General features: G+C 44.9%; 1 protein-coding gene across 12 annotated transcripts in view; it reads right to left on the reverse strand.

The window, feature by feature from the left end:
- The window catches only part of MVB12B (multivesicular body subunit 12B), a 70,345-nt gene that overhangs the window by 21,574 nt on the left and 29,628 nt on the right, over positions 1–19,143 (reverse strand). For all 12 annotated transcript variants that reach the window (XM_052814263.1, XM_052814267.1, XM_052814265.1 and 9 more), the window contains one exon: positions 12,173–12,270. In XM_052814263.1, coding sequence (XP_052670223.1) covers positions 12,173–12,270 — 98 coding nt within the window. The remainder of the gene's footprint in view (positions 1–12,172; positions 12,271–19,143) is intronic.

Here is a 19,143-nt window from a genome sequence, read left to right on the forward strand (position 1 = left end):
CTCCGCACCACCATTTGTCATTAATTATGCTAATCAGCAAACCATTACTCTCCGATGACACCACAGCACTTATTAGCTAGTTATGGCTTTTCAAAAGCACAGCTTATTGTGTATGCAAGTGCCGCGCATACATTAGCCTACAGGGAAGAAGTGTCCAATTATGAAAAGAAGAAATTTGCTATTATCTCCTTCTAACAAACCAATTTAGTAATTATAAAAGTCTCTGAACTCAGAAGGATTTTTTAAGAAGAGCTGAGTGATGAAACTGGAGAATTTTGCTTGCAATAACTTTCCGAGTTGGAACTAAAGTGACAATAGGGGAATGAACAGTTTTTATTACCATAATTACAATTCCTGCATCTTATCTTCAGATGATCAAAAAGCAGAATTTATCTAAAAGCGTGACTGTATGTGGCTCTTTCCTTAAAGTATCTGATTCATTTATTTTAGTAGATATACAACCAAATTCGTGTGACGTTACAGGTATTTATGCAGGTCTGGCCTATTCTCAAGCTGCAGCTCACCATATAGGCGGTTATGTGAGCAACAGGAACCCCTGCTAAGCCCCTGCACACCCAGGAGACGACGTACCGTGAGCAGGTCTGAACGACCTCGCCTGGGCCCAGGCAGCGTGTGTTAGAGGAACGCATGAGGAGCGTTGCAGCAGCAGCAGAGCAGGGACGCAGCCCGATGCTTACAGAGCTAAACGGATTGCAGAGGGTGTCTGAAGACTCAGTTGAAAAACGGCCTTGTTGGAGCATCCAATTCATTTACAATTCCTAAGTTGTTTTGCTCACTGCGAGAGGAATACCACTAGTTTTAGAAGCTTAATATGTGTTAAGAGCTCGTTAATATCATCAGAGTAAATGGGCCTATTAAAACATCTTTAAGCAATATCTGAACATAAATCTCCCTAAACTATATTTAATGACTGTACTTAAGATACATTATATGCAAGTCTTAATGAGACATTAGATAGCATTTTGAAGATTAAAATTAGAGAATCCATATAAAGTCTGTCCACTTAATGTAGCCTTAAGCTACACTGATGAAAAACATTACTACCAAATTATTACTTCATTAGAACAAATATTTTCTAATCATTTCTGATTTATGCCATTAGTCGTCTCCCTATATATTATTTGTATATATATATATAAAAGAGTATACACAAAACAATTTTCTAGTTCCACAGGAGACGGGAGAAATCTTGAGCTTTCTAATGGCTGAGTTAATTACTTGTCTTTTTTCTATTGAGTTAAAAATAAGCACTCTTTACAAAAGCCCATTTACTGTATCCCCCCTTTTCTAATTTAATTGGAGATTTTAATTCCATTAACCACAAGGTCATTTTTTTAAACATTTGCTGTTTTGCTTTGCAAAGATTAGTAAGATGTCTTGGACTCAGCCCCTGACTGTCCCTTCAGCCCCTCCATGGAGGTCTAAGCGTGGTGGCAGCAGAGACCCCAGGACGAAGCCCGGCCGAGGGACAAGCAGGACCTCGCACCGCAAGGCTGCCCACTGCTTCTTGGCGAAGGCGCCGCACCGCCGGGGCTGGCCCGAGGGAGGAGAATCCAGCAAACTCACACAAGCCTGCGGCAGCGTTGCCCAAGCGGAGCACCTCATGCCTACCCGTGGCATGGCACAACAAGGGGCACGACACAACGCCAAAATTAACAGGGGCCCGACGTTACTCCCAGACAAACCTGCGGCAGCGCATGAGTGCCCATCGTGGCGTCCCGCCGGCGAGGCCGAGAGCAGCTGCAGGAACAGGAACCCCCGCCCATGGCAAGCCGGGCGCCCGGCACCGGGACGCGGCACGGCTGGGACAGCGAGGCAGCAGGACGCCTCCTCCAACAACTGAGCCACCACCAAAACGAACTGCAATAACCTTATTAGCAAGAGGGCTTTATGTATGGTTTATTTTGTATAAACAGCTTTTCATTAGATAAATGAAGCCCAACAACCTTTATAAATGTTTTCAATTATGAAATTATGCCATTGAGATATCTGGATGACGATAATCAGGGAAAACACCCGTGACACCTCCTGATAGGAGTCACAGCATGCTGCCTGGATGACTGCTCCTCCCAATAAAATACAGCCTAGCCACACCAGTCATTTAAAAAAACCCTTCTTTATTAGACGAAATCTGTAGCAACAAGACTATTTTCATTTGTTCTGCCCAAGCCTTCTATCCAAAAGAGAGAACGTCTCATTGTAACAATTTTGCATTTTTAACTGTGCAAATTAAGCATTCTTCATAAATAACAGCCTGGTTTTCTGCACTAGAACTCCTTTTTATTAGCAGCACAGTAACGAACAATGAGCAATGTGTTCTATTATTCTTTGTCAAATCACAGAATGCTACATTAGAATAACTCTGCTGGTCAATGTAATATAGTAGATTAAATTCAACTTCTGTGCAAAAACCACTGTAAAACAGCATGATAAGAAGGCTATAAAAAATTTAATTTTACTCCAAACTCCATCAGAAAAAAAAAATGGTGTGAAAAGTAATTTTGCATAATCAGTACACGCCATCTGGAACAATTAACCGATTTCTATAGAACTATGAGGATCAGTCATATCTGCTTATTAAAGATCAGAAATTATACAAGTAATAAATCCTTGAAAAAACTAAGCGTACTCCCGCCTGTCAACGCTATTTTAACTTCAAATACTGAAGAACGCCTGATAAGGCTGAAAAGAAGAGATTAATATATGCAAATTACATCCAGCATTTAAAATCCCCAACAACTGTCTCCGGTTTTCTGTCCCTTATTGCTGCCTTTATGTTTTATTCATACACCAACTCACCTGTCACTTCATAAGCTATAATATTATGGGGGTATTATTAAACAGCATAAAGCCGTGCTTTAATTGGAAAGCTTCATTGCATTTTCCAATTATTTGGAGTAAATTAAAAGCAGATGCACATAGTTTAATAAGGAGTCTAATATCAGTTCCGGGAAATCAAAATTCATTGTCATTACTATGCCGTGATAGTTTTGCAAACTGTACTCAATTTCAGAGGTTTTGAAAAGAAAATCTGTCTATGCAATCTGTTAATTGTCATTCGGTTAATAACTGTTTAAATATCCCACACCATAGAGCGGCTTCCTATTTAAAAAAAATTAAACTATGGCACTCGGAAAAGCAAAACAAATACAGCACAGCCTGCCTCAGAGGTTGTGCTCCACGAGCAACCGGTGCAAGTCCCGCCAGCTCATCCTCCTCCAGCAGCCACGTTCCCACGACGACTGCTGCTGGGTGTGTGGAGCAAGGGCAGAGCAGCACCCCTGCCCGGGCAGGGCTCCACGTCGTCGGTGGGGTCCCCCCCGGCATCACCCTCCCTCTCGACGCAGCCCTGCTCCAGCCGCCACTCGCTTTCAGACGTGCCCTGCACGCCCTGCCGGCTCGGAGCCGCTGGCGTCAACGCCTTCGCCACCGCCCACGCCGCTGGGATGGGGAACGTCCCTGCTGGTACACCTGCTCATACATAATTCAAGGCTTCGGGGGCAGCAGCCAGATAATCCTCTCAACAGAGATCAACAAGCAGCTTCCTTGGAAGGTGATGTGTGATCTGAGAAAAACGGGTGAAGTCTGTAGGTCTGGTACATTACAGCAGGAGACGGCAAGACTTCCCACGCCAGCCTGCAGCTTCCTGGGACAGCTGAGGCTAACGCAAGAGAAAGAGCAGCACCACAGCCAGAGCTGTCACGCTCTTGTACAAGTACGCAAAACAGAGACGATGAAGATAAAAAATGCCACTTCGGACGACAGCAGGTTAATCAGAAAATCACATGTCTGAAAAATTATACAGGCGGGAGAACTCGTGGCTTCATCTTTCACTGTTTGGGCCAAGCCTGCCTGAGCGCAGCACTGATAACGCGGGGCGGTACACTGCAGCAGCAAGCACGCAAAGAATCCGTATACCACGGATGAGCTAATTTAATAAGAAATACACTTTTTTGAATCTCATTAAATACAGTATTAAGTAACACTTACATTTCCCTTTCTGAAATACGCAGCTGCAGCATTTTACATGAGACTTCAGCCTCCCTGAACTGCTGGATATTAATAGAGCCTTTTATATTTTGAAGATTATCCAGGTCTCAGTCCAAAGACTGGAAATTGCAATAGGGCAAAGAACAGGCTGACTTTAATCTCAGCCTCAGTAAAGAGGTTTCAATGCAGGATAAAGCTGGTGTCACAACTTGTCTGTTTTTTGGCCCATCCTGATTAAAATTCAGTGTCACAAAAAATAAATTTAGTTCCACTTCTATTCTTAAGAAGTGCAAAGAACGTACACGTGGGAATCAGGATCGACAGTAAAATGTAGCACAGGGCCTCCCCCTTCAGAGAGCAGATTGTACTAAACCACTTGAACATAGGAGCATATCTCAAAACCACCAGAAACTATGCTGGAAGATGAAGATAAAGGCAATTCTTGTGCAGTGATCCAAAAAATAGCATCTTCCTTTTTTTCAAAATTACCTGTTTTAATAAAGCAGACACACTGTGCCAAGCGAACCATTTAATTATCTGCAAAAATGATGAAGCAAAACAATAGTTTGCAAAAATAAATGACTAACCTCTGATTAAAATGTCTGTCCTCATTACATACAGATAAAAGATAGAGTATCTTTTAGAAGAAAATGTACATTGAAGAGAAGTAAGTGGCAGTTGTGGCATAGATAACCTGACATTTTGCAACAAGAAAGAAGTTGACATATGGGCACTGAAATGTAACGAAATCTTTAATTTTTCTTCCATTTCTTAATCTAGAAAGACCTCTGAAAGAGACTTCTTTTGTCATTAAAAAAAAAAAAACCACAAAACAAAACCGGGGGTACATGCAACAAGGCATTCCTGAGTCCATCACTGAGCAGTGGAAAAACAAAGCTGCCAGCACCCAACCCAGCCAGCCCGGCCCCCGCAGCGGTCGCTGCCGCAGGGCTCCAGCCAGCCTCCACGGCCTGGCGCTGGCGTTTCAGAGCAAAGCTCACAGCCATGCTGAATACATCGACTGAGCTCCAGAAAGGAACGAGGAATCTGGAAGCAAACTGCTGCCACAAGACAGTGTGTGTGAAATAAATGCTTCCAACAAACCTACCCAGACAAATTACAACTCCCCCCTGCCAAGATCTGCATGATCCAATACAGAAAAGCAACTTGGTTTCCTTTTCAGGAATCCACCGGCTTTGATGTTTTTCCAGATCATTAACATCAGTTTCCACTCTCTCTGCTGCCTCCAGAGATCTGGATTATAAACCAGCACGGAATGAACACCAAATCTCACTCTGTTTCCTACAGGAGCACCCCCCTCCTCCCACAGCCGCGCTGTGGATGGACCCCGGCTCGCCTTGTCCTTGCTGCCCCAGCCGGGCTCCCTGGGACCTGGCCCCGGGGGACTCTCCCGCTACTTCAGAATGACCTCGTGCTGGGAAAGTTTGCCTGGGTGACCTAGCAGATCAAACTCTGGCTGGAACCTACGCTTGCAAATGTTTCCCTCTACAACTGCAGCCCGGTCGTCCCACTTCAGGATGGCAACTGCTTCGACTGCTTTCCTGCCCCAAGTCACTACCTACGGCCCACCAGATACCACCACAAAACCACCCTGCTACCTGATCAGGTCACAAAGTTTGTTCTGACCTTTCTATTAAGTGTCTTAAAGAGGTAAATAAATATAAATATTCATTTACTGTATTTAAATATGTAAACTACAACAATAAACAAACCTTTAAGTAAATATTTACATCTTTAAGGTAAATATTAAGGTAATAAATATTGGTGCACGATTCCAAAATAAACAAATTAGAGACGCGGAGAAAGCGCCACCTGAAGAGCTGCCCACAAAAACATCCTTCTTTATGGCGAGCTGGCAAACACACACCAGCCAACACCAAGTTGGCAGCTGGCCATGTTTCCCTCCCTTGGTGCTCGCTCAGTCCAGTTTCTCTGGGAAAAATACTTCACACAAGTAACCGTGTTGATAATGTATTTAAAGACGACCACAAAATAGTACTTTTAAGATAAGAAATATATGCAAAGGCATTGCTGCATCAAATAACTGCTTTGAAAATCCGCTGCTCCTAAGCAAATGAATGGCAAACATTGCAGCCTTGTTCACAATCACAAACGTTGCTTTATCAGTAGATAAAGCCTGTGACATGTTTCGGGATGTGACATCTAAGCTCCAACCCAGAGGACACGGCACTTTTCCTTTGAAAGAAAATGAAAACCTTCACCTTCAGTTCAGTATCAGCAAAACTGAAGAATGCTGGCATTTTCAGAAAACAGCAGCCATAACCATGGATAGTCTGAATGTAAAGAAAGGATTTAAGAAAAGCAAGAAGCGGTGTTTGAATGGCATACAGCTCCACGCAGGAGCAGCGGGCAGTGCTGCGGGCAGACAGCACAAACGCTTCAGGCACAGGCGCTGCTGACAGGCACGGGGTGACGAGCTCTGCTGTCCCGGCTCAGGGCCGGGAACTCTGGCAGGCGCAGCTGTAATACAGGCTCTGCGCAGGGCCCTGACTGCTGCTCACAGGCACCTTCTGCAGGATCTGTAACTGAACTGAGAACTCTTCAAATGGCATGAGATTCTTGAGCATATTGTAAAAAACAATTCGGTTAACTTTTATACAGTACAAACAACATGTGGTTCTGGATCCTGTTTTATTTCTATGGATTAACACAACTTGAGGTATCGAACTTAGGGATGGCAGATCAGTATGTCAAGCTAACCAACTATTTCTTTAAGTACTTGCACAAATGTTTTAATTGTTTTGGGCTGACAGCTGGCAAGTATTATTTGAAAATACTATCAACAAACATACATTAAAGTATGTTCTGCTTTTGTTCTGTTGCTTTTTCAGCACAGTTTCCGTATTTAAGTGTTCAAAAAATGAAACTCAGTCCTATCCAAGGGTAACTGGTCATCTTATCTCCAGCTTTCTGCTAGAACAAAAATCCTTTGAGATAGGTTTATACGACTGAAGTCAGGTTTCTGGCTATGAGATGACAGCTGTAGCAGTATCTGGAAGTTCATACGCTTGTTTCATGCACAAAATTGGTACAAAGAAGCTTGAATTACTTTGTGCACACATTGTGATGGGGCTGTGCAGAAGTATCTGATAGACTCCATGCAATGCGATTTCTGCCTTGACAGTCTCAGAACAGGTCAAGAGAAGGTGCAAGTATTGACTGTCCTATATTCAAATTACATAAATTTGTATGCTACAACTGACAAACACATCTATCTGCAACATGATGCCGAAGATGGCTACAGTAAAATTTCAGGGCAAAAAACGACAACCCTGCTCAGCAACATACAGGGTCACACACCAAAGCCAGCGATGGCTTTGCCTACCTGACTTTAGCAGAGAAAACCCACACTATGGGGAAGCACACGGTTTGGACCAGTTCGTGAGTTACCAGAAACCACAGCTGAGACCGTAAAAATCTCATTTTGCAAACTCAAGTCACTAGTTTCCAAATGCAACATCCTGCCATGTGCTCTGCAAGGTGTGTTAAGCCTTTTTTCCATCCCTAATCCTTTTCCTGAGACGAGTCGGTTGAGTACGTCTCAAACTGGCAGGTTGAAGCGATTCTGAAAGTGAAATCAAAGGTTAGAGCTGGTGCGAGTGCAGGAGGCTCTGCCAGCTTCCACGGCAGAGCGCTGTCCCCCCTGCAGAGGAGGTCGTGCATGGCTGGCTGTGCAACCTCTCCGCTGCCGGCCTCGTCCCCAGGCAGGAGACAGCTTTCGCCTGTAATCAGAATCTGAAGGGGGCTTTCAATGGAAGATTTTGTAATTCGAAAGGTTTACGTTTCAGTGGCACTTAGCACAGCAGAAAACTTATGGGAGGCAAGATCCCCAAGAGGCATCAGCATACTGCTCTGAATATTAACTTCAGAGCGAGCTACAGTGGTATTAGAGCCTATCCAATTAGTGAGGCCTGCAAGAATATTTGCACTCCTAAATCTGTTTGTTTCTGAAAGGGTTAAAGCTTATTATTAGCATATAATTTACAGGTCCTTTCTCCCAGGGAAGAAATAATGCACAGTAAATGCCACATTCATTTTAATAATACATGTTACAGTCTGTGCCCAACATCTGCACAAAGGTAAAGCAGACAGATTTTTTTGACATGTCCCACTCTGCCATCCAAACACAGGCTTTTTGTTTCTTAAGTGACGGAAGGTTTAATCAAGAAAGCAGGCAATTCATCAATCGAAACAAGGCTGCTCACACCGCCCTGACAGCACACACATGGTTTTATACAGAAGAAACCTGGCCACCTGTCAGCAGCACCTTTTACATCAGGATATACAAATACACCAAGTGATCAATCCTCCAGCTCTTCCCATTCATTTCTTCGTTTTCTTATTATATTTTTCTTTATGCTAGATGTTGCCCTCATTCTCTGCAGGGATAGATGGCAGACAAGGCAAGCTATGGCTGTTTATACACTATCATAAAAATTTATATACCCTTAGAGTGACTTATTTGCCTTCTATTTGAGTACCATTATTATAAATAATTTTTCACTTCATTCAGGAATTTTCCCTGTACGTTATTATCTGTGGCTGACTGAGAGGGCTCCCTCTCTCCCTCACTGTCCTTGTGGCTCTGATAAGCCAAAGCAATATGCAGCCAGAAGATGCTGAAGTCTGAAATGAAGGCAGTATGTAGTCACAACAACATCTTAATTAAGCTGAAGGCCATGAAGAAAGACTACGCTGTGAAATACTGAGCAGTGTCTGTCGACAGGTCTGTCTGGAGCAAGGCATTCTTCTTCCAGCAGCTGCCCGTTCGAACATGCATATTAAACCTGTCAGCTCCTCAGCACCACGCTCCCAGCAGCACCCAGAGACCTTTTGCAGATCAACTTCGAAGTAATTCTGCCTTTTGGTCTCAGGCACATGGCACAGGGTGGGACCACGGAGTCTGCCGGGCGTGGAAGATGATGCCAGCGGTGCAAGCATAAGCACAGACAGTAGTGCTGCGCTGCAGTGACACGTGGCAGGCTCCTGCTGCAAGGTCTGGGCAATAGTTTCCTATATGGACCCTGTCAAAGACTGATTCATTAGTTTACTGTGCAAAGAGGAGTCTCCTTAACTTTCTGGTCACCCAGTATTTCATTGCCAAGACTGGAAACAACAAAAGGCTAGTTAAAAACTGTAATTACTACTTTCAGGACCATTTTTTCCTTGACTCCAGCTTTGTGATAATAATTGCATTACATACCCCAAGGAGTAACATGACAGTTCCAGTAGGGATATGGCAATTTCTGCCAAAATGTATTTTGGGATACAGAGCAGGCTCGACAGCCAAAATTCATTTCACCTTCCATAAACAGGCTAAGCCCCAGTTGGAAGTGTTGTTTTCATTGACTACTGAGAAAATGTTGGGTGCCTACAGACAGAGAACCGAGACCATGCTGCGACTCTTAATTTCACCCTCCTTTACAGCCCTCCCTTCCTGAATACCCCATCCTGTCCCCACCACAAGAACTCAGACTGAAGCAATACCAAAATTGCAAGATAAGAGACTGTTCATAACAGCTTTTGTTTCCCTGCGCCAGCACCAGGAAACCTTCCATTTTGCTGAGAGCCAAGAGAGGGAGCCCGCAGGCTTGTCCACAAGCGCGTCCGCCCCGGCGGGACTGGAGAGGACGCCTGCACCTGCCAGAGCCCCAGGTCACCGTGTCACCGGCCACGCCAGCCGCTCACCGCCACGGCCCGCACGTCTTCCACGTGCCCGCATCTCTCCTGGTGCCGCGGGCCCCGCAGCACGCTGCAGCCAGGACCCCACCGCGGCAAACCACATCCCGGCAGAGCAATTAGGGACGACGGTGGAAGCGCGTTAATAAATTTCCCGTTGCCATGGCACTGCAGCGAGGCACTCGCATTGCAGCACAGATAAAACGGACTGGCTGCAAACTACACCGACGTAACAGGAAACTTCAGAATGGTTTCCACAGTGCATCTGGGGGCTAATCTACCTTGGCAATGTTTAAACACGCAAAGGGAATTGTCACAGCACCTCATCACAGCTGCTGAAAAGGCAGCAGTGGTCAGGAGTTATGCATGAAGATCCCTGCCAATGCACAGGATGTTTCATATGACAAGACCCTTGCTTCAGAAACGATTCACAGCTGCAATAGCCATTACAGCACATGTATGCACAACAACTTGTATAACAACGTGTCTGGAGGAGAATGTGCAGTTGGGGGGTGGGGGGGTGGGGAAAAGAGAATTATATACTTTGACTGAAATGTGCTCATGCAAACGTGAAGGACTAATGCCATGCCCAGTTTTGCAGACCTGTTTTGTGCTTTGCCTATAATTATCTGATATTCAGGTTCTTTACAAAATAGGTCATCTTTCCAGGTTGCACTGCAAGCAGAGGCAGTCCATGGGAAGTCCTAGAGCAGGGTCGTTCTCAGTAACGTTCATGCAGACGTGCTGCCTCGCTGTTTGTGCATTTGATGCTTTCTCAGGAGAGGAAGCACAGCTTTCCATCCTCCATGTAGGACTGTTTCTCATGTGAACACAAGAACACACCTTCCCTTACGTTTCTAAATCTATTAGGGCAGGAGAGTAACAAGAAAAACGAGTACTGACAAGAATTATGCAATTGTTATATTCCATCTATTTAGGAACCCGAAGCTGCAGTTTCAGTCAGAGATTACCTTTTAAATAACCCTTTGATTATGGTACATGAATTAATGCCATGTTCCCATGTTAGAATTGTCACTCACTATTAATAGCAAGAACCTGTGAATGGCACATTTTTGCCATCTTCTCTTCCCTGATTATGCACAAGCACTACCTATTGTACAGCCCACTGAATCCACTGCTGCTTTTGCTGGGTTTCCAAACTGTCCTGAAAAATCTCCTTCAGCCAGTTGAAGGGACTTCCATTAGGTTTTGACAGTCAAGTTTAAAGCCAGTATTTTTCTCCTCTTGCAAAAATGACATAAAGAGCAAACTGTGGCTAAGTGTGATTCTACCATGCTTATCACAATATTTGTTCAGGCGTAGTATTACTCCAAAAAAAATAATTCTAAGGAAAACTCTCTTGGACCCCAGAACTACTCAGCTGAAGCACAGAATACGAGCTAGCCCCATAAGGGAAGAGGCAGGTGAAATTCACTGTTGTGCCACAGCTGCACCTAACATTTTTCTTTAGTTTGCAGAACCAAAAGTCCTGTTGCTGTGGTTCATTAATAGCTTCCAGGCCACACAGCTCTCAGCACATCCAAGAGTGACAGACTCGATGAGGTACAACTCTGTAAAGCATCCCTGCCTCTCACTCCCAGAGGCGTTTCCTCCTGGGTCCCAAGAATCCAGCTACGTTCCTTTTTAGCTCACTCCTCCTTCAGGAAAGCAACCACTTAAAGGCAGGACTTCCTCCAGAAGTCCTGTCAGGGACAGCTCACAGGGACCCCAGCTTCAAACCGAACCCACTGTGTGATCCTGAAGCACAGTAACAAGTACCTGTACCCGCATGGGTGAAGGAACGGGCTTGATCCTCACCACTCTGTTTAAATACACATTTTCCCTGCAGACTAGTACTAGCTAAAAATAAAAACCAGCTAAATTATTCATTGGCAAGTTTTCTCCACATTGACATCTGGAAACTATCACTAACTCTAGCACTTGTATACTAGCCTGGAATAGTGAACAGAGAAAGCTGCAGCTAGAGAGATCAAGCGTGCATGTACAAGGGCATGCTTCTTGAAAATAACGCAGAACCCCCTCATATCCTAATATCTTATTTCAAGTTTGCCCTAATACTGCAGAAAGAAATCTATGCAATGCCAGTATTCAGAATATAGAAATGGGAAAGGGTAAAGATCTCATCTGTTTTTAATGTGTATGTTGAGTACAGCAAAGAACAGCGTGTACAAAACTCATCCTTGCTAGCTAGGCAGGACAAAGCTTCCTGTGAAACGGGCAGAGATGTCGTCTCTTATGACTCACCTGTGAAGATCATGAAAAAGATGAGGAGCAAAGTTTGTGTCAGTGTTGCTTTCCATCAGAGCTCTCATCTAGCACCTCTGCAGGCATCAGCATCCCTCCCCGAGGGCTGCGATCTCCCCAGTGATCAGTAACGTTTGCCGCCAGTAACACCTGATATTTGTGTGCACCAGCTTACCTGATATGGCATACAAATTTGAGTGCTGGTGCTCCAAGTCCAGGCGAGTGCTGTGACTTTTCCCTCGAAAGCTGGCAGGGAGTGTCAGCGAGATATGCCTATAGGAAGAGAGATGGGAAACGGAGATGACGTTACTACAGAGCAGAAGATACTGCTGCCATCAGCCTTGCTCTTGCCTGATGATTCCAGTCAGGGTAAGCAGCAAACACCAATTTTGACACTGCTTGTAAAAGCCAGAGTGGGCCCCAAATACCAGGAGGAGACCGAGGTGGCGATTCAGCCATTACAACAAGGGTGGTTCAGCTGCTTTACCTGCTCCTCAGTCCAGCTGTGAGCAAGACCGTCTATGCCCTGGCACAAGCTTCCTCCACCCCGCTGAACACCGGACTCGGCCAACAACCAAAGTGCTACAGAGGCAGCCATCCACCCTCCGGCAGGGCACGGCAGCTCCTCGCAAGCCAGCACCCAGGGACAGCCTGCACGGTGGTTGGCAAGCGTGGTTCCCCCTCTGCAAATGCAAGTCTCAATATAAGGTATCGAGAGTGTGCCTGAACACCCCGCGGGACTCAACTGCGTTTCCTTCAAGGCAAAAGAGCTAACAGCAAGTGCTTTGGATTTATCCATGCCAAAAACTTCTGAGTATATTCATAAATAAGATCTTTGAAGCTCTCTTGATGACTAAGGCCTGCTCCAAACCTACCCAGAGCCTGCTGCACGCTCCCATGCTCCCTGAGGCAGGGGGTGATGCACACGCTGAGCTCCACTACACCAGCCCCTGAGAAAAGGGAAGCCAAACTTCACTCGTCACCTCTAGCCGCAGCAGTGCGTGACGCCCTCCCTCCCAACAACGCTCTGCCCAGCATTCCTGCAGCAGAGAGATATTTTTACAGCTTCCATTAAACCTTCCTATAAATAGGAAAAAACAGAGCTCATGGAAGTGAAGTTGAAACTATTTTCAGCGGCTCAGAGCTTATTAAAAGGAAAACCCAGCACACAGCAAGCCTGGACACAGGCTAGAAGACGCGGTGGGTGACCTTCCCAGGAAGACGTGGTGTGGGAGGGCAGGATGCGACACCCAGCAAGCCCTGCTCTCGTCAAGCCCTAGGGCTGGAGAGGGGGCTGCACGTGAAGCTGCCAGAGCCTGGAGCTGCTCTGCACCAGCCTCTGGCACTAAGGACGGGCCCGACAGCCCTTCGGGCAGGGCACAAACAGCCAGCGCCAGCTCCCCCTGCCCAGTGGGACACAGCCCAGGAAAGCTGCCCGGGCACGGGAGCGCTGAGGCTTGGGAGAGCACGAGCAAGGCTGCTCACCATGGCAGACATGGCTCTGCCTCTGCCGTCACGCTGCACCCCCACTCCAGCCAGTGCAGCCGCCTGGCCAGCCATGGAGCTCCACTGAGAAGTCTGCCGTGAGAAAAGACTTTTTGCTAGTAACCGTTATTGATAGCCCACAGATTTCTATGCTTTGATGAGAGATTCGAGCTTTTCCCTTTTAATTCAAATCTGTATTTTTCTAATGCTGATCCCAGGTCTGTGTGAATTTTTATAAAATGTTATCATTAATCTTCTGGACTGCATTGCCATACATAATGAAGATGCTCCCTCTTGATAGAGAGCCTTAGTGTAGCATAAGGCAGAAGCAGCAGCTACCATTTCAGACAAGTAAGAGCTACTGGACACGGCAAGACCCTTGGCACTGCCCTCCTGCCAGAAAAACAAGGCGGCCTTTGTGTCCTTTCACAAACACCCTATCTGCGAGAAAGAGCCCTGTGTATTCTCCAGCAGAGCATCAAATCCACATTCTTAGCTAGCAGGTTTTATCTGTTGAGCAAATCATCTGGAAATTATCTGCCTTTAAAAACAGGACACATTTTGTGAAGAACTATGTATTTTTAGCCCTTGATGCAGCTGATGGTGAACAGCATGGATAAAATAAGAAAAAGCAAACATGAGTTTGAGTTTGCTTGTGCTTCCCAAAGCTACTTCTAACCAAAAAAAGATGGTGTGAAAATATTTTCGAATTTGGCTAACAGTTTGCCGTTTAAAACGCAATCCATATGAGACTCTCTGTGAGCAGAGGCAGGTTTGTCATGAACACACTTTAAAACAGAAGACCACTGCCTGTAGGCATTACACGCTTTTCATTTGTTTTTTAATAGCAGTATCCAAAAATACTTTCAGAGGCACCAAAACAGCTAACAGAAAGACTTTTGAATTTCTCTTGCTTGTATGGAGGGCCGCTTTCTTCACCCCAAACAAAACAGCAGGAATTATTTTGCAAGTAAACAAAGCAGACCTACTTAAAAGGCCCATTTCTGAGCAGAGTATTTTAAAAATTTCTACCAGCTTCTGCTGCAGGAGAGGCTGGACCCTCTTCCCTCTGGACAGCCCTTTTCCACAACGCACCACCAAGCCAGCCGGACCACTGCAGGCTGCAAGGGAGGTGATAAGCATCCCTTCAGCCAGAGGACTGCAGAGACAGTCCCACAGCTGGCTCATAGCGGGCACTACGTAAGCACCACGAAGGAGCTGTCAGCTCCACAAACGCATGCAGCAGCCTTCCAGTAAAGCTCTGAATCCTTAGTTTGCAGAAGACTTTCTGAACCAAGTCCCTAGCCGCTACCAGTGTGCCTGGCAGCTCACGCAAGCACCAGGTTTCACGAGCGCCATATGCTGAAGCGGTGCGCATGTTCCACGCGTGTAATTAAAATGAATCGCTTGCAGTATGAGGGACTCTGACCACACACGGATGAATATGGCAGCAGAAGATGATGTATACAGATCTTGCTACCTAACTCTGCAGGGTATCCTGTTTGCTCTCCATTTCAGACGTATCAATGTTAAAAGACACACGGAGGTATTCCCTCGTGGCAGGGGAACTACAAAGGCTACGCGCGAGGGTGCACACCTTCAGACCTGCTCTCAGTGGGCAAGCGCTCCTGCAACCGCTCGTGGGGCTCGTCAGCTGAAAGTGCCAGTTCAGCCGCTGCCCACACCAGCCTGCCAGCACCGGGGGGGCTTGAATGTGGGCTGTAATGAGGGCGTTTGGAAACGATGGCCTGCACCCCCCCCACAGCCACTTTCCATCTCTGAGGTAGGACAAACAGGCATTTCATCACTCCCACCAAGCTGCACTGTGGGGAACCAGGTCTCTCCAAGGACAACATTTAGCTGCAAAACCACAAGACGGAGAGCTGTAACTGCTAGAAGGAGACCAGCTCTCCCCTTCCCCCTTCCCTTTTTTAAAAGCATGACATTGTAGGGAAAAATGGGAAACAAGGTCTAATTTATTATAAGTTAATGCAAACTTTGGCCAGGATCAATATAACTTATACCTACTAAGTTGATTGCATAATGCATTTTCCTTATGCGTTGTGAAAGCCAAATCATTTTGCATTGTAGAAGACAAAAAAAAAAAAAAAAAAAAAAAAAAAAGAGGCTGCCATTGAAAAGCAAGAAAATCCCAATTACAAAGTCCCCAAGTTCCTAAACACATATCGTGAAAATATGTGCAGCTCTGCGGCATATGGCAAATCAATTACTAGTTTAAATTTTAAAACAAAAACATGGTAAATGTGTTGCAGAAATAATCAAGAACAACGGTTTGGTTTAGATTACAGCGGCCACTAGAGTTTTGAATACAATTAATCATCATTCCAGGCAATGGGAAGCCATATTGACACTTATTCCTAATTTGAATATTTAATTAGGGTGAAGTTCTTCATCAAATTATCACAGAACTGGGAGGAAAGCCTAAAAGATTTAAACAATTACTACTTTAACCCTTCACCAACTGCTCACCTGTGAGCACAAGAATCTTTTCCCCATTCTGCAAAGCAAGAACATGCTCAGGCAATACAGAAAGACAGTACTTAAAAGACATGACAAATACCCTGGGAAAGGTACACAGACATTTGGCATCCTGCAGGGCTCCTTCAGAGATGCCAGACTGACACAGGCTTCTGACTACCGACGCTCTTCGACCTTTATCAGAGCAAAGCTTTCAGGCCAGATCTCTATTTTAGCATTAAGTGTGTTCCTACTAGGGCTTCTGTGTTTTGTTTTGCTGGTGGCTTGGTTTTGTTTGTTTGTTTTAAACTGAAGAGCCTGTCCAGAATTATCTCCCAGGTTCACGTGCTGAGGGATACCGAAGCTGCTGCCCACCAGCTGACCTGGTGCAGCCACCCGGTCCTGCCCGCCCCGCACGGGAGATTTCCCAGTCCCTGCCCTGCACCGGGAGCTCACGGGACAGGGACGGACCCCAGCGCTGCTTTGGGCCCACTGCACCTCCCACCACATCACGGGCATCCTCCCTGTGCACAGCTCTGCCTCAGATCGCTCAAACATCCCTTTATGTGCTGTATTAATCCATATAAGAAAATCTCTTTTAATGAGGAGTGATATAGTTATGAACTCTCTAGAGCCATAATTAGAGCAAACTAATTGAAGTTGTGTTTTGACACACTTTCCAAATTCACGGGTATTGCATGACATATTCACAACACTACTGCTGCACAGCCATGGTGACAGCAAAATCATTAGGCTAATAACGCTTATTTGCATTCTTATCATGCCAGCAGCATGCCGTTAAATACTGCTTCAACCAGTGCTCGTTTACTCTGAAAGTTTCTACTGAAAGATATTAACAGTAATTATTAGTACTTTAGTGGAATCTCTAATGTTAAGGAATGGCAACTCACATTAACTATCCCCATGCCAATTATTTTCCTTTTGAACTGTCACAAAAAGTAGCTTTCTTCCTCCCCACCAAATGAAAGCAACAAGGTGGATTTGGTGCTGCCAGGAAGGACGGACAGATGCCTGCCCCAGCAAGGCCAGCCACTGGGGCTCCAGCCCGCTCTCTCCAACGCTGAAGTCAAAACAACACTGTTCCAGCACGGCTTAAATGCAAAAAATATTCTTCCCCAGCATACGATAATTTCCAGGCAATTTAGGGTGAAACAACTGCAACAGCACAGTTCAGGACAGGGTAGATTTAATTACTCTCTTAACTTAAGTTTTTTCTTTTGGTCATTAAATCTATGGAACAAGTCTACATACAACAGCAACAGAAGAAGCATGTGATGAGAGAGATCCTTCGCATGCTAGCAAAGGCGGTTTGAGGTCTGCACACATTATGGCCATTTTTTGAATGTTTTTGGAGAGAAACTTGCATAAAACAGGCCGAGGAATGCCTGACAGTTCCAAATCAGTTATTAATAACTGTCTGCAAGAAGGTGATGAACTGCTTTTGAAGTTAGGGGGCAAGTACTCATAAAAAGTAACAGAGGATCATAAGGGGAAATGCCAGATATCAAAGGATGCTTCATAATTCATATAAAAATATCAACAACGCACAGCAAAAGAACAACTGTAAGTTTTTGCTTTCCAACTGGATTGGATAAGTGTGGTAGAGAAATCAGGCAAAACTTTAAGAACTGCCCCATGTTATCAAATATATTAGAAACCATACCGCATGCTGCAGACTGGAATTGTCCTGTTCTTTGACATACCACTGTCATGACTGCAATTTATTTTAAATGAACTTAAGAACAGTGCCACAAAAACTGCAGTCTCATAGGAATACCGTCAAATAAAAAGAATTGTATCTTCCATAATCAGTGGATTATGCAAAGATCCTGCTTCATGAAAAACTGAGGACAGAACAATTAAATTCCAAGCTGTAGAAGGCTGAAAACACACCTACAAGAAGTTAATATCAGGCTGTAGCTCTCAAGAAACATAATCCAACTTGAAAGCTTTGCCTATGGAGGGAGGAAAAAGCCCATTTCTAAGAAATGAGCTGCTGGAGTTTCACTGACAGACATCAGAGGATCTCTCAGCAACTGCTCACTCTACCAGAATGCATTTTCCAAACTGCAGCTTACAGACAATGCCATAGCAGATATCTATGGCTCCAGTGGTGTCCAGAATCCCATCTACAGTATTTATTCACAGTCCTTAACTTTTACTGTGCTCAGGCATTGCGATGCCAGAACACCTACCTCATACTCCAAAGAACTGCAATGAAAAACAAAACTGTGAGGCAAGAATCACCTCGGGTAATGGACTTCATTCCAGACAATCTATTCTAATCGTGTAAACCAAATATTTAAATACTTTCTAAAACCTTCCTGACCCTTTCCCTAAAACAAGCAACATATGGGCTTTGCAAGCATTTCATCTCATTCCAAGCTACTAAAATATCCTGTTTCCCAAAAATCAATGAGAGGTGGCGATGCCAGATTCAGATTTTATAAAAGCCCAAATGCATGAGAGAATGAAAAAGGGAGTGTGTGATTCTTTCCACTTTTAGATTTACCCATTTAATTTTCCCAGCTGCAGAAAGGGAAAAATGTCTGTCTGTAGCATGCGTAATGAATGCACTACGTACAGCATGCCTCTACGTATCCCCCTCCCAAAACAACCACGCCTCGAAGACAGGGGAAAATGCTATTGCGCTATTCTGTCAAAACTAAAGCAATCACCAGCTGAACAGAACAAACCCCGATGATGCTAACAAGGGAGCATGATCTACTGCAGACCAGCAAACCAAAATGTAAGGCTTAATGCAGAATGAAGCTCCCGCAGTTTCCTCTATACAGGGATTAATTTAGATCAGAGGATTTAAGTAACCAGGATAGAACAGCTGCCAAACAATAGAAAAACCCCAACAAGTTTAATTTACACTGCTTGAAAGTCTGAGCTGTAGCCCATTAAATTGTTATAGGCAGAGGACTGCATCAAAGAACTAAGACCTCATACTGTAAGCATGAAGTGCTTATGAAGTGGTTGTCTTAGATGAGCAGTGCGGTGTCTCTGGAGGCTGCAGCGGGAAGAGCACAGCTTTCCACATCCTTCACTAGCTACTCTCCAGAGTCAGGAGTTTTCAGATAATGAAGCAGTAGGGAAAAATTGCCAAACAGCAGAAATACTCCAAAAAGATAAATTACACACAGTGTAAGCTTCCTC

The sequence above is a fragment of the Harpia harpyja genome, chromosome 19 (assembly GCF_026419915.1).
Source record: "Harpia harpyja isolate bHarHar1 chromosome 19, bHarHar1 primary haplotype, whole genome shotgun sequence".
NCBI lineage: Eukaryota > Metazoa > Chordata > Aves > Accipitriformes > Accipitridae > Harpia > Harpia harpyja.